Raw genomic sequence first — 19,768 nt, 5'->3', positions numbered from 1 at the left:
CTCTCTTGGAGGAAAAAGGGAGCAGTGAGAGATGATGCTGTCCATGTGCTGCAGCCATGTGGAGAACCAGGTGTTTTGAATGGAGGTACAGCAGAGCAAAGGCTGAGTACTGGCATGCACAAGATTGATGGAAATGCAACGAGAAAGGCTGGTTTGATTAGAAATTGTTATGCAGCAGAGCTTGAAAGCCGTGGTGGCTGCTAATTTTTCAATGAACAGCACAGTGGGGCTGTGCCTGGCCAGCATGTGGTACCTGGGGTGGAGGGTTTGTGTGGAGAGCTAATAGGGAAAGAGCAAAGGAGAAGCAGATGGCAGCAGCGCTCTCTAGCCAGGCCATCAACCACCAAACCTCTACAGCCTCAGGTGCAACTTAATCCCAAATTAGTGCTGTATGGCTCCAGGCATCCCACTGCTGTGTGTGTAATTGAGGGAGGGCAGAGTCCTTTGTCTGGTAGTGCTCATGTAACTGTGACCACGCTTAGCTGACAGCAACAGGATTTAGGGGGCAGGGAAGATTTCCTGCTTGTTCCACCTGGCTCCTGCTGGGCTTCACCTCCCTCCACTCTTCTCCCCACCATTGCTCTCCCCAGGTCTAGGATGAATGTTCTAGCAGGTGTCCAATTTGAGATGGGACCATCTCACCCAGAGGAAGCATCTCACCCAGACTCACCCCTTCCCAGCCCATGCTCCAGTTGAGGTGGGTTGCTGAGTTGATATATAACGACACTGCCCAGTTTCAGTGCTCACATCTCCCTGTATCCTGTGTGCCCTGCTCATTATCCTCAGGAACCATTGGCTGTTTCCATCTCACAACTGGTTCCAGGCTGTTTCCACAAAGCCAGGCGAATCGTGGCATTCAGAACTGGAAGCAGTGGCAGTTGCAGGACCTGGTTGTCAGGGATATTGTCACCATGGAGCTGTTGCCATGGTGCTGCCTGCTCACACTGACGGAGAGATGCAAAGTATGCTTAATTTTTTGAAGAACAGTAAAGACCAGAGGGCACAGAAGGTTTTGGATGGGTATTCAAAGAGCCTAATAATAGCTTGGCTTTAGAGCTTGGCTAGTTCTGCTGCCTGTCTGTGTCAGGTTCCTTCTTTTTCTTTTTTTCTGCATCTTACAGCCAACAAAAGGAGGTGAGACTAATATACTTGCTGTAGGGTTACCCACAGTGGAATTTCACCATGGAATGAATGCAGCACTTTCTCCTCTTGCAAAAAAAAAATAATATATATATATATATGTATATATATATATCAGTCCAAAGAGTGCCACTAATAATAAGTGCTTGGGCTTTTACCTCATCTCAGTTTTAACCTCTAAAAATAAAGCATCTTGCAGAAGACAAAGACATGGAGGGAGATGTGAAATCCCACCTCCCCCTGCAGGCCCCTTTCCTTGGAGGCACACCCGCTGCTTGTTTGAAATTCTAGAGAACTCTGTGCTCCTCTGGAAGGAGGTTTGGCAGCTGCTGCTGACCTTGTCAGGCTGCTGATGGTTCTGGAAGGAGTCGAATGAGAAGCAGTTTGTGTCTGTGCCAGCCTGTGTTCAGGCAGGGCTCGTCTCATCAAGGCAAGTACCAATTTCACTCCATCTCAAGCAGAGCCCGGGTCAGATTTAATAAATAATAACAACTGTGCTTTGCACACCTCCAGCTCCTGGCTCTGAACGTTTTGGCACTGCTGTGTAATGAATCCTCCAAACACTGCTGCAGAGGAGGGAAAGATGCATTTATCCCATGATAATGGGACACAGAGTCAGGGAAAGCTTCCTCCCATCAATGCTATGGCCATCAGGAATTGTACTGGGAGTTCCCATTTGCAGTCCTGACCCTTGGAAAGCTCACGTTGAACATCACTGCAGTGGCATGTAGTGCAGGGCCTGCAACAGCCTAATTTGGAGCTGTATGAGCTATTTTCTCACTATTGAGTCCCCTCTGCATCGCACACACACGCATGCAGCTATTCCTGGTGCAAGGTGGGTTCCTAGGAATTACTGAGCCATTCTTGGCCGCTCAGCACAGCAATCAGATTCAGTGCAGCAGGCACCACTTTTTTTCCCCCTTTGTGCCTCGGTTTCCCTGCTGGAAAAGTGAGGAAAAACAAAGGCAGCTCCCAAGGGGAAGAAGGGGATGTAATGATGTCAGCTTTGTGAGAAGCTCTGAGAGCCGCAAGTGGAAGTGTTGCTGTTATAGCAGCTAATAATTTGGAATTACGCTTTATGTCCTTTTGGAGCTGTTCTTCACATCATTGCCAGAGGTAACCGAGAGTGTTTAAGTCGTTTTATTGCTTTTTAATACTCTGTTTGGTATTGGATTTCTACTGCACTTGTCTTCCTTAAAGCACGCGTGTGTTTGCGTCAAAGGTAACAAAGAAGGCCGAGAAAACCAAACCCATCATCCCCCCCATAGAGAAAAGAAATGTGAAAAATGCAGCCAGGCTGCTCTGAGAAACGTGTGTTGATCACTTCATGCCTAAGCTCATTATTAACGTGCTATTGTTTAATCACAAAGTTTATTCATCTAATACACGGCTGTTCATTGCTGTAGTCAGCTTATCACCTGGGAAACCCCCCGAGGTTTCCAAACATGAATTAATCACGGGCTGCTCACGGTATCACTGTGAGCCAAATGTTGATCAGTTTAGGAATGGGGAAGTCAAGAGATGCCTTTTGTGGCAGCTGGTAACCACGGATGCTCCGGTCACTGTTTGTCCCGTTTGTAAACCTATTGCTCAGCAGTCAGGAGCAAATGGTGACTAATGGTGATCTATCTCAAAAGGTGGTTTGCCCGTGGCAGCTTTGTTTGGGATGTCATTTCCCCTCCACCTTTATCCTTGACTCTACTCTGATTACATCTTAGCAGTGTTTGGATGCTGTGCTTGGCTTGGGCTTGGGCTGTCTGCTGAGAGAGGGCAGAACCAGGCTGCTGCAGGGCATGGGCAGATGTGTTCTTGCTGCAGACCCTATTATCTGCTAGCAGTATAGGTTTATTGCTCCTTTCCACATGGGATGTAAGAATGCTTCTGAGAAGATTTTTGTCCCACGCAAATCGTGCTTCTGAATGGCTTCTTAAAGCACAAATTAAAATTCCCACTGCAGACCCCTCAGGACTGTGGGGAATTTCTTCTGATGAAGGAAGCCTGAGCCTCATTGCTCTGGTTGGAAGGGCTCTGCTTTGTGCAGAACATCTAGCAGATGAGGCTGTGGCTTGCTTTCTCTTCCCTCATGATGGAAATAGCCCAGGGCCTGGAAAAGCATTAGCAGGAAGAACACAGCATCAGGAAGCACAAAGGGCACCCAGCCAGGAGATGACAGCATGGCTTTTAGCTGCCCAGAAATGGGGATGTTGCTTTTTTGGGGTATAGGTGAAGGGATTCAATTCCCTCTGTTAGAATCCCTTGGTTTCCTAGCCAGATGCCTCCAGCTGTGAGCATTTAGGATGTACCATCCCTGTGTGCACACTGCAGCTGCAGTGCCTCTTGCTGTGCTGCTTTCTCTTGCTTCTGTGGTCCTTTGGGATGGAGCAGCGAAGGAGGATGCTGAGGTGGCATTACTCATCCCCATGGAGTTATTGCAGGTTGTCAGTTTGCTTGTGTAACTGGAAAGCCTTTTATCTGTGGCACACTGGTGGAAGTGGGAGAATTTGAGTTCGGAAATGATATTGGCAGAGAATTGAGCCCAGTTGAAACCTACTATTTCTCTAGGAAAGAGTGTCTAGTGGACTCTGGCACCATATCTGTAAGCAGGATAAGGACATTCTGAGTTCCGTAAGTCCAAGGGTGGATTTTTGGATATTGTAACCTTGAAGGATGGGAAATGAGGTGTTCAAGAAGCTGGAACTGTGGCTTGCTCAGGGCTTTTTCCTTGGAGCATTGGCCTGCCCAGAAAGATTTCAGCTATCACTGCTTTAGCTCCTTGCCAGCTTGTTTGCAGTGCATTGGAGCAACACAGATCATAATGAGGTTTTCTGGCACTGGTGCACTTGCTCCTGCAGAGGGACTGGGGTGAGTTTGTGTGCAAGCACTTACATGGCTTCCCAAGGAGCAAAGGGCAGAGCTGCACAAAGAAGGGTCCCTTGCCAAGGAGACCAGGCATAAAGGAAAAGACACTGTGGGGTAGAAATTGGGCACTTGGCAGAGGATGAGGTCCTTTTGTCCTGCACTTACAGAATATCTGGGTTGATTGCATGGCTGCACTGCACCTTCCTGCTTCATGGTGCATCTCTCCAAGGTCTTCGTTCTCTGGCAAGGGTGGCTGAAGGCTCACCCTGGCTTCCTGTGATGTATCTGAGTTCTGGCAGGGTCCTGAAACTGGAAAGGTCCCTGAGACAACATCCTTGAAATCAAATGCTTGGGACCCTTCATATCAAGTCTGCGTAGCAAATGTAAAGCTCAGGTTTCACGCTGCCCCAGCCGTGGCCAATTGCATTCATACCTTAGTGGATTCCAGACCCAAAATGTCTTCCTCCTCCACAGAGAGTCCAAATATATCAACTCCTTTTCTTAGGGCACGATAAAAAAGGGGAGTAAATTATAGATGCTCTCTCCACCTTCTGGCAGGAAACACACTGCTAGACTGCCTTGCTATATTAGCTTCTAGCTGATGTCGGCAGATTAAGCAACGGCTGCTGTTGCTTTCCTGGAAAGAAAAGCAGCCCCAGAAATACTGTCTCTCTCTCTCTCTTTTTTTTTAGCTGGTTATTATGTCCAGCTATAAGAAGCAAGAAGAAACCAAGTGGAAAAATTGAATCTGGCAGTAAGAGGGCGATGCATGAAGGCACACGACTTCCAAACCCAGAGAACAAAAATAGCTGAAAGAGGGGGGGGGGGAAAAACGGCCTGAAAGCAGCTCTTTAATTATTCCATTTCTTTCAAAAGCTTTGCCCCTGGCACAGCCAGGCTGCCATTCCTAAAGGCAACCGTATGTGCTGCAATAAAGCTCAAGCACTGCTGCATTATTAGAGAGGAAGAAGCTTCTTTTTTGGCTGTGTTTTCAAAGAGGGCACAAGGGAGGCTGCACTTGCATAATGAATCACCAGGGCTTGGTCTGCAGTCCTACTGATGGAGGGTGAGCTCAGATTGCTGCCTGGGTTCTGGAGAGCTGCTCAGGGAGGAGCTGGGATGGTTTGTGGGAGCAGGCAGGAAAGCAGAAGCCCAGTGGGTCTTCAGAAGGTCCCTAGCTACAGCACCTAAGCAGTACATCTTCACACTGCAGGAACCCTTGAGTCAGGTCAGAGCTTGGAGGCATAGAATTCCTACGTGCTGAAATGGTTCCTTCGGAACTTCTGCCATTCCCTTTGGTCTGTGAGCATCTTTCCCTTCTGCTGTGATAGGAATATTGATTCCCGTGGCTCTAAATCACATCTCTCCCCTACTGTTCTTTCACCTGGCAAATGTTCAGCGCTGGATTATTTTTAAAGCCCAAGCGTAATATTCCAGGAACCAACATTTTAAATTACGAGCCCGCAGATGTAAGAAGCTGTTTGCAGTGGAATTTAGCTTGTATATCCTCAGTGCATAGGGATGGTGTGAGGCTTACCACATTTCCAGGTGTGTGGTTAAAGGATGAGCTGTGCAAGCAGAGGATAGCAGCGAGCAGCTCTGCAGGAGGAGGCTCTCAAGTTTGCAATGTGTGCTGCTGGATGCTGGCCTTGAAAAAGGTCATTCATGGTTCGGCCTGGGAATGCCTCTTGCAAATGGCTGATGTCATGTTGCTATTTCACTTTGTGAGGGAGGCCTGGTGACCTTTGCAGCTGGATCCCACTGGCCTCTTACTGTCACATCTGTCTGCTGACGTGGAGAGAAAACAGATCCATTAATTGCAGAGCAGATTTGTCTGTATGCAACCAAAGGGCCACGTGTGGGGGAGAATTAAGGTTTTCAGTGACAGAAGGACCGAGATGTGTTTCTGCTTGAGTGTCATTCCTGAGGCTCGGAGGACGTTGCTCATTGTATGGCTGCTCTTCAGGCACAATTACAGCTTAGGAAGTCAGTTTTGGTGGTGGGGAAGCACGCAGTTTGTGAGTGGATGGCTGAGGTGCCACCCGTTAGCAAAGCCTGCAGGGTCAGAGCAAGAGTTTGCTCTGTGTGACTGTCACAGTACAGCTGAATGCCTCCACGACACTGATGGAGGATAGCATAATCTCCATCCCTTTTGCCTGCCCCGTGGAATTCATTCCTGATCAGGTGGGATTCCTAAAGGTAAGACTTGGGCTTACGTGGGGAGAAGTATGAATCCTTCCTTCCCGTCCCCCAACAGCACACATACTGTAATCTCTCTGATCTTTTCTGTGACTTTTCAATCATCGTAAGCAGCCAATTAATTATGGCTTCAATGTTCTCATTTCAGGGCAACCATCGATGAAGTGGAAACAGATGTGGTGGAGATAGAGGCAAAGCTTGACAAGGTAAGATGGAGCAGCTTAGCATGTTGGTTGGAAGAGGGACTGATGGCTTCCTGCTGAGGAATATGGCCTACCAGCCTCCTGTAAAACCAGGGCCCATCACAGGCTGTCAGTCAGCTGATGTATAATAATGCACTGGGCTTGTCTATAGGACCATGTCTCCCTCTACTGACAGGCACCTGTCAGGGCTCCTTTGCAATGTCCAAAATTGTTGGGACAAGAGGACTTGGGGCTCATAACGCTGCACGGTGGTCTTCTTGTCTGCTCCTGGATCTCTGAGGACTGCCTTCTTGCTGTGGTGAGGTATTGCAGTGCTGTCCTTTTCCCCTCTCTACCACCTGTGACATGAGGAGCTCTCTCACTGCCCTGCTGGATGCTGTGGGGAGGTGGGCAAGGGGTGTTCATTGCCTCTGAAGCTTTGTGAAGGATGGAGGGACAGCAGTGTGGGAGTGCTGAGGTGGCTTGGGTCTGAGTCAGAAGCTTTATGCTCGAAGGCGCCTCCTCCACCCCCACTCCTCCTGAAGTCTGAGGCATCGGCCAAGTTGTTTCTCAATGAGAACAGAGAAGAGGAGGAGCCAGAAGAGCTGCTGGCAAAGCAAGCAAGGAAGAAAAACCCAATGTCTGATGGAAAAATGGCTTTGCTGAAGTCAGCTCTAGGCAAACCTGTGTCCTACAAAACCTGTTTAGTGTTGAAGCTGCTAGAAATGGACACCTGCAGAAGCTAACTAGTCTCACTGGTGAAAGCTGCAGAGGGATTGAGATTGTCTGTCTTCCTCTATGGACAAGCCTTGGGGTGCTGAAGATGAAGCCTGGGGCACAGCTTGCTCTGACTGAAGCACTGCTGCTTCAGTGCTCCTAAAGTTAGGCAGCTTGGTGTGCAAGGAACCAGCAGGGCAAGCAGGGGAGGCTGCAAGTGCAAGAGCTGTTCAGTGCTTTGTTGCAAAGTGATTTGAGCTCCTTTGGGTGAGGACTGCAGTAAAGCAACAGATGTAAGCAATCTTGTTCTATTGGCAGCAATTACGGTGATATCCTGGTTGTGCAGTGTGACCCCAGGTTTTCCTCCAGCTGTCACAGACACGCTTCCTACCGATGGTGTCTGAGCTCTCTGATGTTTTTCAAGAAGTAGGAAATGCAGTTTCAAAGTGTGCTTGTGCTGAGTGGCCTTCAGCTACTAGTGAGACAGCCTTGGCCACAAATGTTTGCACACAGGAATGTTTGCTAGAAACCGCCACGTTGCAGAATAAGCTGAGTTTCCTTTCCAGAGGATCTGTCCAAACCCTTGTGTCCATCTGGGCTCCAGATGTGACAGGAGTTGCATCTATTTGCTCTCCTTCTCTGCTGGCTCCCAGTGCTGCTCTGCTAGATTGTGTGGACAGGGGAGGAGGTGAGTGTGAAAGAGTGAGGACTGTGCGTACAGTGTATACACAGATACATTGTGTGTGACTGCATGTGTGTTTATATATTGCTATATTCTTACAATACTGCAGACAGAGGCAAGTGAGGCTGTTCTGTAATACATGTGCACAGAACGTGGCTCAGCACTGACCCCAGAGCCAACGGCTGCACAAACAGAGCACAGATCAGTGCACACTGCTTTGGGGGGGCTCTGACAGCAAGCCAGACTTGAGAGCTCCCCATCACCTGTAGGTGAGGCTGGCAGGTGGGTAGATTTGTAAAGCCATTTATCATTAGTAAGATCAATATCCCTAAAAAGCTCCTGGATTTTGAGAATGGAAAACTTCAGTTTCAAGCCTTGTTCATTGTCAGCAGCTGAAGTGTTGCGCTTTGTTAAAAAGCGTAAACCAGTGATTGTTGAAATTAAAAAAAAACAACAAAAAACTCTGTGATCATCCATTAATGTTGCAGATCTCTCGGGTCTTTGGTTTGTGGATTTGTGTTGTTTCACTCGAGCTTTTTACGAGGGGCCTTGGGTGAAAGGAGACGTACTTAGGGCCAGGATGTTGCTGTCTTCACAGCCAATTCCAGGTACATGAAGGCAGTTTGCTATGGATGGGAAGTCTGGCAATGTTCCCAGCAGCTGTTAAGTTATCAGAAGTCAATAAGGGCTCTCTGAAGATGTATGTCCATGCTGCAGCAAACCTGTTCCCAAGTTAGGAAGCTGCAGGATCCAGGGAGCTCCCCTGGAGTTCCAACAGAGCTGCTGATGGGGATGGCATGTTTTAACATGCACGTGAGGAACGTGCAGACCTGATGCCTAAGCATCTGATGAACAGTGGAAACTCACAGGAGAAGATGGGCTGCCCTGGTTCATCTGTCCCCAGGGGTGAGCCTGCAGTTATTCATCCTAAGGGATAAGTGCTGACAGCGTGACATGCTCTGAGAAGTGAGGTGTGCATCCCTGAATCTGCCCGGTGCAGCTATGGTTGTTCATTTAGCATCCTGTCCTGAAGGTCTTGTGCTGTGATGATGATGCACATTAAAACCAGCCCAGTTGCATTTCAGCTCAATGTGATCAGCTGCCTATCTTCTCTTTCCTTGTGCAGCTGGTGAAGCTATGCAGCGGGATGATTGAAGCAGGCAAAGCCTACATCACCACAAACAAGCACTTTGTCAGCGGAGTCAGGGATTTGTCACAACAGTGCAAGAAAGATGAAATGATTTCGGTAAGTCATCCTGCAAAGTGGATGAGAGCTGGGGAGTGGCAGGCTTCCTGATGCTGTGCATGGACTGTATGTCCAAGTCCTTTTTTACTGCTTAAATATCTCTTTAGTCTGAGATTTTCTATTTGGAGGAATATGGAGACTGTCCGTTAATGCAGTGTTGAAAGATCACAGCCAGATTCATCGTTTGCAGGGGGAACTGCACTTTTAAGAAGCCACAGTGCTGGCAAGGTTACTGCAATCTAGGTCAGTGAGCATCAGTTATTTAGGAAGCACGGGTAAGCAGCCTGCAGAAGAAACAGCTGGCATGGAGATTCCAGCACTAACCTGGAAAGGATGGGGAGCCTGTGACTTCCATGCCAGATGTTTGTTGAACATCTTCTTGCCAAGTGGCCCTTCAGTGACTTAACAAGAGTCCCTCTTAGACCCTTGAGCCCCTGGGGATGTAGGGCAGCTGCTTCTATTCACTGCTAATTTTCTTTTTTCTTTTCCCTTCTTTTGCAGGAGTGCCTCGACAAATTTGGGGACAGTCTGCAGGAAATGATCAACTATCACATGGTAAGTGCCAAACATCAGCCACAGCATCTGTAAATCTTGTAGAAGAGGAAGGTGCTTCATCCATGGTGGCTCCACGCCAGAACCACCATTTTGAAGTCAGTTGAAGTTTAAAGCACAAATGCTTTAAAAGTGGAGGAAGCTTCGGGGTGTCAGCACTGGATTGACCCACTTTTGTACCACGCTGGCCCTGTCGCAGTGCATTAGGCATGATGTTTGCATTTGGGACACAAGTGAACTGTGTACAGCTGGAGAAGAAGCTGCATCAAATCTGTGTGATTACTTCAGGAAGCAGGCAGGAGAGTGGTTTGGTGAAAGATGACAGGGAAAAGAGGTTTTCCAGCTCTGCTGGAATCATCAGTATTCGGGAACAAACAGTGGCACTGGTGGTGGGGAGAGATTGAGTTAACCAGTATGAGCATCAGCAAAAAGGTGTGCTCTTGTCCACGGAGAGAACATCAAATCCTGATTCTCTGATGCTGCTGAATTTCCCTCTGACAACGTGGCCAAGGAGGACGTGAGCCCCAGGAGTTACTCCTCCGTTCCCAGGGATCACAGCTGCACTGCTGGCTGCTGGCTGTAGGCTCCCCACGCCAGCTGTGCAGCTTCCCCTGGATCCTTGCTCTCTGCCAAAAGTGGCACTTCTGGGATTGCTCTTGCCTCAGCCAACTAATAAGCAGAAGGACCCTTCCCAGGGCTGCCAAATTCCCAGCTGAGGCGGTGTAACTCTTCCCATGCACCCCACCCTTGTCCACAGGGGTGAGTTCCCACTGAAAGTGACGCAGGGGCTATCAGCAGCTGCAAGCATAAGGGAAAGCATGCTGAAATCCTCTCTGCCCCTGGCCTGTGGAGAGCATCCTTCTCCCCTGGCTGCACAGCAATGTCAGTCCCTCTCCAGGAAATGGCTTTGGATTGACTGCTGCATCTTCTGCGCTGCCAGACGAAGGCTGTTCAATTAGTGGAGTTATTTTTAGTGCCTTCTGCCATCTCCTTTGTGTGTGTGCTTGCGTGTGTGTGGATGTGTATCTTGGCTCATCCATGTCTGAGGAGCTCAGCTATGAAGCAGTTGTCAGTGCTCAATCTAGGCTTTCGGCCAGGACAGTATGTACAACTGGAGCAAGTTAAAAAGAAGGGAAAATATCCCAAAAAGTTGGTTGAAAAAGCTTGTTCTATAACTTTATTGCTGGAGCACTCGGCCAGGAGATATCCAGCTTCTAGTTCAGCAGAATCCAAGAGTAAAACTCTAGCAGATGAACACACTGAGCTCCAGAGCATTACCACCTTTGTCTTAATGTGCCAAGAGCAAAAAATCATCACAGCATCCTTTGGGAGACAGATGACAGAAAAGTGAATTTAGTTGAGGAGCCAAGTCTGCTCTCTGTGCCTTTTTGTTCACTTAGCCACCTGCACTTGGGCTGCTGCCTTCCTCCTTGTCAAAGCATGCACAGGAGTTAGAAAGCTCCCTGCAGCACTCATGGGGGAGCAGTTCACAGCCTCCTCCATGAGATGTTTGTGCAGTGGGTGGCAGACAGGGATGCCAGACCCTTGCAGCAGCTTTCCTGCACAGCTCGCCAATGGGAACCATTCATTTCCTTTCTCATGAGCTGAGTGGCATGAGCTGGAATTTTGCTGGAGGGGCTGAGGTCTGCCCTGGGAGCCCTCCTCCTCACTGCATACCACACTGCAGTCAATAAATTTTGACTGTGCTTGCCAAGCTCCTCTGCACTGGGAAAGCTCCTTGCTTGCCTACAGACAGATGCTTGCCATCAGCTCCAGAACCTGTTTGTTTTTTGCTCACCTCCTTCCTTCCTTCTTCTCAACCTCCCCAAAGCACAAAACAAGTTGAAAGGCACCAGCAATCTGCCAGACAGCACACGAGAAAATGACTTTTCTCTCTTTTTATGCAATGCATTATGAATGTAATTAAGTATTACAAGGTATCCCTGTAGGTAAAGCAGCACAAAGTTGCCTACCAGGTCCAGAAGGTTAGCTTATAATTATTTGCCACTGGACATATACTATAAGGCCAAGGCAGTGGTGCTTGGAATTACAGCAGTGCAGAAACTCATGATTTTGTTTTCACCCCACTGCCAAAAAAAAATAATCCTGATAAACCATAGACTTCAAGTGGACCTTTTTGCTCCCAGAACTTCAGGTTAGGTTGGAATTCACTGCTGTGCTGCCTGCTCTTCTTTCCACTGCATGAGGAGGTGAAATCAGCTGTGAAGTTGGATGGCACTGGAGTGTTTATAGGCATTATTACATGGTGCAGGGAGCTGTGAGCTGGAGAGATGGGAAGATTTCCTACTCTCATGCTTGGGATGAAAGCACTTGGGGTCAGGAAGGAACTCTGGCAGCTCTCTCTGGGTATTGCTCTGCCTTCCTCTTGGGGGCACGTTTCCTTCCTGAGGGTCACCTGGATATTTACACTGGAAGAATTCCTTGCAATTTCAGGAGCTTGGGTTTTCCACTCATGCCATTGGTTTCTTCTCTTTTTTGTCCTTTGTACTCAAGGCAGCCCTCTGCAGCCTGTGGAGAAGGGGGGGCATGTTCTCTGGATTTCGTAGCTTGACCCAGGGAATTCCTAACAGCAACCCAAACCCAGGGGAAAGGCTTGAGTCACCAGAACCAGTGAGAAGGATTTACTGAAGGAATCAGTGCCAAGAGCAAACGTGGAAAGAGCCCTCTGAAAGGGACAGTCCCGGTGACATTTTCATTCACAAAAGCAGTTTTGTTCCATGAACCATCTTGGGCCATTTCAAGACCTCACAGAAATATCTGAAAGCACTTTGTGTTGATATTTCACATTCCATAGCAGTATTAATCCCAAAGGCACGCGAGAATCTGACTAGCTGTACTTACATGGCCCACTGCTGTATTAACAGTGTAGGACATGGGGTCTGTGTGTGGGGAAGGGGCTGTGGGCTAGCTATCCAGGGCTGCTAGAGCTGGTAAAGAAAAAATTTTATGTGGGAAAGACATTAGGAGAAAACAATCAACAATGATCAACCCATAAAAGCAATCAATAATCAAAATAGAGAAAATCCCCAAGCAGCTCCCAGCTACAAAGTCTCCCTTTAATTTATCTGCCAGTCTGCCTACACGTTTGCTTCCTGACATCCTTATCTGCACTTTCTTATGCTCTTTCCCATGCGGTTCCTTCTCTCTCTCTAATCAGAAAGATAAGGAAAGCAAGAGGATGAGGGTGAAAGTGCTGCAGAGATAAGGTTGCTCTGTCTGAGCCCCCTTAGAGAACAGTCAGCAGCACCAGGTATTTTCCAGGTCGTGAACGTTGCCCTCACCATTGTGCCTCCAGGCATCACTGTGAGCTCCACCAAGCCTTCCCTGCCTGCCACAGGTCACTGCAGCTCTGCTAAGGATCCTCTAGCAGGAGCTGGAGCAGCTTGCAGGGGAGGTTTGGCTGTGCTGAGTGAGCCAGGAAGCGTTTCCTGCTGACAAGAAGAAAAGCCACCCAAGCTGCTATGAGTCAGTGGGGCAGATGGCAGATGTCATGGGTGGAGGACAGTGGTGGAGTTCAGGGAAGGATGAGAGCAGAGTGCTTCCAAGCTGCCTGCTGTCCCCAGGGCTGGGTGCACCCCCTGCATGTTCTGCCAGCACTGGGGAAGGTCCAGGTGCACCCAGCTACTCCAGTGAGGTGCATCAGTTTAGGATACCCAATTACCAGCTGACAAGGGATGTTTTCTCATCTCCTGGTGGCACAGTTGCTGCCATCGTGTCCTACTGCAATGGCATTACATTAGACTTGGATGAGATGCTACTGTTTGAAGTTTGATGGCAGTGCTGGATGCCAGGTTTCAGAAAGACAGATTTGGGGGCATTTCTACAATATCTTAAGAAATCTGCTTTTATTTTCCAGGAAGAGAGAAGCAGCTTCGATAACATGTGAGGGGCAGGAACAAGCATCCCACGAACTGAAGTGATTGGTTGACATCCCAAAGCTGTAATCAAAGTAGTGTTGGCTTGCATTCCAGAGGCACTGCAGATGGAACTCTGTTTATGGGTGGCATTTATCTGCTGTGCCATCGCTTAAGAGAGGCAGGGCCAAACCACACAGCCCAACCAGATGGGAATAAAAGCTGTGTTAACTCCTCTCCTTCATGCTGACCCTCCTCAACACAGATGTGTGTGAGTCACAGGCTGGACTTCCCATGTCTTGGTGGAAGCTGAGAGAGGGTGGGGTGATATTTGGTCTGGAAAATCTTATCCCAAATGATTTGTTCCAAGTATGTCTGGGAAAAGAGAATAAGCCAAAGAATGATTTTGTAGTTGAAATTCTGGGTCTTTAAACTCCATTTATTATGCATTGAAAATTAGGTGGGACCTACTTGGGTATGCTGTATTGATCTTACCTGGCAAAATGTAAGAGGAAATAAAGAGTAATGTGGATATCAGTGTTTCTGAGCAGAGATGCTGCTGGCAGGAGAAGCATATTTGTTACCTGGTGTCCTCTCACCACCCCTGTCAGCCCCTGCCCAAAGCTTGCACCGTGGGAAGGTGGGATGGAGCTCAATCACCATGGCTGTGGTGTGGGCCTTGTGGTGTGAGTAATAGGAGCAGGGAAGAGGACCATGAGCAGAACGGTGTATGGTTGTACGTGTCTTTTTCTCCTTGTATGTATAGCTCTCCTGTTCTGATACAGATGTATCAGATGTATTTAAATGTATGCTCTACTTTAAAATGCTCATCTGCACCACAGGCTCATATCCTCCTCTCCCTGAACCTATCACTCCAGTGGAAACCAGTGATGGAAGCTTTCCAGATGGAGGTGCAGGTGGATGCCAGAAGGCTTTCTTGCCATCTGTATATCCCTACCGTGGTATCTTGGGTAGAGGGAAGCATCGCCAATGCACAGACAGCATTTAGGGAAGCTGCTCCATGTGAAAAATTGCAGACAAATAGTTCTAGGAGTGCTTTCTGGAAGGGCAAATGGATGCCAAGAGCAGTGAATAATTTACATTGGTTAAAAATGCAAAACTGGGTGGTCTGGGGGTTTCTTTCTTTCCCTCTTGCTTTGCATTTGCTCATATTTACAGGCCGTTCACGGCTGTTTATGCTCAGCTACTCCTGACAGGTTTCTTGCTTCGTCCTTGGCTGCAGCAATGCATGTAATGAATGTGGGGCTCTGCAGCCAACGCTGCTGCTAGTGGAGCAGTACATTAGGGTAGCAGCAAGAATGTGATTTGTCTCCTAATGGGAGATGTTAACGATGTCTGTATATCTGTGAAGCTGTTGGCCATGGAAAGAAATGTCAGGAATGGACCTGAGTGTTTTTGCTAGCAGATTGCTATGGCGCATGGGAAGGCTGAAGCTTGTGACACCTCAGAGTGCATGTCGTATCAGGTCTGAGCAATGCCTGCCAAGATCACAGTGTTGTGGACACAGCTCAGACTGAGAACATGGCCCATGCTCCAGTGCATAAAGAGGGATGGAGAGCATTGGGTCTGGGGCTGAGAACATAGTGATGCCCCTTTGAATTCCCAGACTGCTCTTATCCACACAACAAGCCCAGTGACGGGTGGGGTTTCAAGAGAACCTGCTTTAAAACCTCCCACTGGGAATCTTAAGCTTGCCTCAAAGAGAAAGGAAAAAGAGCAAACTCATTCTGTGGCTCAGACAGCCTCTGCTGAAAGGGCTGTGGTCATTTAAGGAGAGAAAGCAAGGCCAAATGCTGGATTGGGAAATGCTGTTCCTCCTTTAGGAGGAAAGGCCCAATTACTGTTGTGTGATCTACATTCAACTGGCTGCCCGGGACACGATGTGAAGTTGGAGCAAACGAGGCAAGGCTACACGTGCCAAACAGCTGCAGTGATGCCAGACTCCAGCACTGATGTTTCAGGGCTTCATTAAGGCTTGGGCCAGTGCCTGGGTCTTGAGCTCCCGGAATGAGACGTGGTCCTTGTCCATTGCTCATGGGCTACTCTTGCTAGCTGCTCCCTGACCAAAGGCTTCTCTGTGTAACCCTGGGATGAGGTGCCCTCCTTGCTGCAGCAGCTGTGTGGTCTGGGAGCCTCTCCCCATCTGGTCCCAATTATCCAAGATCCTGTGCATCCCAAGCCCCGTCTGGAACAGAGAGGGATGGATGGCAGGGAGCTGAGCAGGCTCCTTTGTACCATCTCTTAAGGGAAGGTGGGAAGGGCTGGGGATGAGATGAGCAGAGGGTGTAAAGAAATGGCCCCATATTTTTTGTGAGAAACAGACAGGAGTGTAATGTTTGAAAGATCTGTAGGAGCTAACTCTTGATACCACCTTTCTTGGACCTCTGTTCATCAGCATGTGGGTCTGATGGACCTTCAGACGATGCTCCTGTCTACTTCCCAGGACACTGTGGTGTTGAGGTGACAGTGCCCTCCTCTGGCAGAATGAGCAATTTGAGGCTCTGGAGAGAAATGGTTCAAAATTGACTATAGAGATGGTTGCTCTTTTAAGAAAGTAGGTTGGTGGCTCAGGTCTCGCATGCTTGGAGAGCTGCAGAACAGGAACTGTGCACTTGTAAGGGACTACTGCAGCCAGAGGGCAAAAAAAGTCATTATCCATTGCATAACAGTTGAGCAGTGGGCATGACCGAGCCCTGGAGTAATGCTAAAGTCCTAGATGGCATCTGTTTGCTCACTCCTAAATGCTTCCATGTTGCAAACCAAATATTTGCAAAATACCAAATATTTGGTATTCTTTTTCTTTTCTTTCAGATCCTGTTTGACCAGGCTCAGAGGTCTGTTCGGCAGCAGCTGCACAATTTTGTGAAAGAGTGAGTATTTGTCTTACCAGTTTGGTTTCCAGCTTCTTCAACTTCCACTGGAAATAGCACTGCAACCTACTGAAGGCTCTGCTTGGGGCAGAAGAGACCCTGAAGGCAGAATAAAGGATCTGTTTGTGATGGCTGCTGCTGGACACAAGGCATAATTCCAGATCAGAGCAGCATCTCAAAGTCAGATTTCCTCTGCAGAGCTGTGGGGCGTTCCATGAGGATGGAGCTGTGGGGTATTGAGTGTTTTGGGGTGATGGAGCCATTGTGGGGAGATGGGAGGCATGGAATTGTGGGCTTGGCTCGTTGTGGGGTGATGGAGCTATAGGGTATGCTTTGTTGTGGGGTGATGGAGTTGAGATTTAATCTCCATCTCTGCTTCCTTCCCCTCACACTGAGTCTGAAAGTCAAACACATTCTAGTGCTCAGACCTGTGCAGGCCAGGGCCAGCTCCACATTGGTGTTATGTTAAATTTAGAATTTCCTTGATGTAAACCACTGCATGCTGGCTGTCAACTGATGCATGCTTGCAGAAGGGAAGAACTTCCACGCCCCATCGCTTCAAGACCCATCCAAATGAGTGTATTCTTGGCTCCCTGCATGGTGTGCTCAGTCACCCAGGGCTGAAGTGGCCCAGGAAGCCAGTTGGATGGGGACAGTCTGTAGCTGTGACGAAGTCTCAGCAATCTCTCTCTGCTATCTCTGCGTTAACAGCGTCCTCCAAGAGCATCTTTTCCCCGGGGCAGGTACCACGTGCAGTGTGGGATCCCAAATTGGCTGAATGTAGGTCAGAGGCATCCCAGGCCTCCAGTTAAGCATGAGCTGGTTGCCATGGGAACCGGTGACTGAATCCCTCAGCAGCTGTGTGGTTTGGTGTAGGGGGCCCCAGCTGACCCCCCCCCCCCCCACATTCCCCAGCCTCCTGCCTGGCACTCACCCTACCCCCACTTTCTCTATAATCATTTCTCTGATGAGTTGAGATTTAATCTCCTTAAAGCTGGCAGCGGGAAAGGGAATTTCACCTTCACTTTGGCTCTGTCATCCTTTTAGCATCTTTGCAATTTGCTTTCCACGTTCACCTTGCTCAGCCTCTGCACGTGCAGGCCCTGTTGGGTGGATCTTTGCATTGCTCCTGCCCTTGACTGGGGACGTCATTCCTACACCTGGGACCATTTTGAGGATGGGAATAAAGAACAAATGTAAACTATTTCCTTGCATGGTGATTCATATATATTAGGGCAGTATTCACCCCCTAGCCTGCTTTCTGCACGTTTAGGCCCTGAAGTTCTCTGCTGGGTGATAAACATGGAAGAAGCCAGCTTGCCCTGATTGTGCTGTCAGTAGCCAGACACTCTGTGAGTGCCTCAGCACATTGCTGGGCTGCAAACCTTGCTGAGTAGGAGGCTTTTATTAGCTATGGCTTCAGTCATCCTGCTGCAGCCTGGTTTAGGAGGGTGAGCTGAGAATTCCCCAGCAGCATCTCATGCCTCCAAACTCCTGCTCCTTCCTACTGGGAATAGACACAGGTGAGGGAGCTGTAGGTTAAGCTGGCCAGAGGCTGATCCATACATCAGTGCATGCAGTTTCAAATAGTTTGCCACGGGGCTGAATTCAGCTGTCACTGGCTGTTGCCATACCTTCATCTGCTCTAGGGCAAAGAATATGTGGGTGCTACTTATTTACTGGCAGTTTTCAACTGCTTTGTTAAGTTATTATAACAATTTGTCATTGAGGTAAGTAGAAGTCCCATGGGTAGAAAGTAGAGGTGAGCTCTGCATCTGTTCACCATCATTCACGATTCATGAGGCACAAATAAAGCATAGGAAGTCGGTATTGTGAATCAGGTATTTCCCATTAAAAATCAATGTGCCAAGTATACAAGGGGAAAAATGCCTGGAATTGAATCAGATGGGACAGAATCAGCTGGATGGCCTGGCTGCTCTGATAGAATGCCCTGTATGAATTGGAAAAGCAGCTGGTTTTGTTCTTTGTCACAGAGTGAAAGAGGAGGCATGTGTTTTTACAGGCAGGACCTGACATTTTCTGCTCACTGCTTCTTCTGAGGGCAGGTGTGGGCTGTACGTAGGGCTGGATGTGGGCTTGCTTGGCTTTTTGGATGCTGTCCTGGGAGGATTTCCTTAAGGCTTTGAAGGCACTGTGTAAGATCCGGCATCTTTCCTTGCCAAGTTTCTCTGCAGCCAATCTAATGCTTGTCTGGAGCCAGTCCAGCTGGACACAGTGACACTTTGTGGAGTGGGTTAGGATGCCAGGGACATCTGGAGCAAGATCTGAGTGATCGTCGTGCACCTGGTTCCATCCCCCCCTGCTCGGCTGTTATCAGCAATATTCTGCCTGTGGTGTAACAATGATTCCCACCATCTCGACTTCTTTGGGTTTCAGTGATGTCCGGAAATTCAAGGAAACCAAGAAACAGTTTGACAAGGTGAGAGAAGACATGGAGATTTCACTGGTGAAGAACGCCCAGGCGCCTCGGCACAAACCCCATGAAGTGGAGGAGGCAACAGGAACCCTGACCATAACCAGAAAATGTTTTCGGCATCTGGCCCTCGACTACGTGTTGCAGGTTGGTGTCTGCTCCCCCTGCTATGGCTGCATCTCCCAGAACGAAGCATCACAGGCAGGTTGCTAAATCTGCCCTAGAGATTGATGGGTGAGAAGAAATGGGGTTCAGAAGTGTTTTGGCTTGCCAATTCGTGGAATGTTTTGCCCTTTGTCCTCAGGGCATCCTTGGAATTGGTGTGTGAGGGTGTGTGAAAGCAGCAAGGTTTGCTCCAGTTCCTGGCGTAGCTGTGCCATCACTTTGCAGTAGGTTCCAGGATTCTTTGAGCTGCCTTTTGTCATAACCCATAATCCAGCCTATTTCTGTGAAAGGCTGTCTGCTTGAAATAGCCACAGAATGAGGGTATGAGTGCTAGAAGAGAGACTCTTCCCCAAGCCTTCAGCCACTGTCATTGTTTTGACATATATTTGTCGTTGCATGGCTCTGACACGACTACGTGCATATATGTTCTCCTTCCTAAAAATGTTACAGCAAAAATAAGAAGGAAAATCTCAATCCCTTTTCAGTAAGAAATTAAAAGCTTCCTTAGATGGAATTTCTCTTCCCAGTGGCAGATTTCACGCAGGGGCACTCATTTGCTGCACCCAGAACGATGAAGGATTTTTCTTTGAGTCACCCATAGGCTTCACATCAGGTCTGTCCTTCTGGGCAGTGGGCATAGGAAGCAAACTGTGTTTACTGATCCACGTGTGGCTCCACTGTCACTCCTGCAGCACCAAACGGGGACCATCTGCCAACATGCTCTGTCTGACCATGGGTTGGTCCCTGATGTCACATGCTGTGGCTTGCAGCTGGAAAAGCAATGCTTTCCTCTTGCTGTATAAATCATGCATGTCTTCACTCCTCT

General features: G+C 48.5%; 1 protein-coding gene across 1 annotated transcript in view; it reads left to right on the top strand.

The window, feature by feature from the left end:
- Positions 1-19,768, top strand: part of ACAP3 (ArfGAP with coiled-coil, ankyrin repeat and PH domains 3) — a gene marked incomplete at both ends in the record, with an annotated part of 63,454 nt that overhangs the window by 23,145 nt on the left and 20,541 nt on the right. Inside the window, 5 exons of the mRNA XM_079545447.1 lie at positions 6,347-6,404; positions 8,906-9,025; positions 9,527-9,580; positions 16,285-16,343; positions 18,741-18,924. Coding sequence (XP_079401573.1) covers positions 6,347-6,404; positions 8,906-9,025; positions 9,527-9,580; positions 16,285-16,343; positions 18,741-18,924 — 475 coding nt within the window. The remainder of the gene's footprint in view (positions 1-6,346; positions 6,405-8,905; positions 9,026-9,526; positions 9,581-16,284; positions 16,344-18,740; positions 18,925-19,768) is intronic.

The sequence above is a fragment of the Tetrao urogallus genome (genome assembly GCF_951394365.1).
Source record: "Tetrao urogallus genome assembly, chromosome: 21".
Classification (NCBI taxonomy): domain Eukaryota; kingdom Metazoa; phylum Chordata; class Aves; order Galliformes; family Phasianidae; genus Tetrao; species Tetrao urogallus.
The sequence above is the reverse complement of the archived record's forward strand: the minus strand, read 5'-3'. Positions and strand labels throughout refer to the sequence as shown.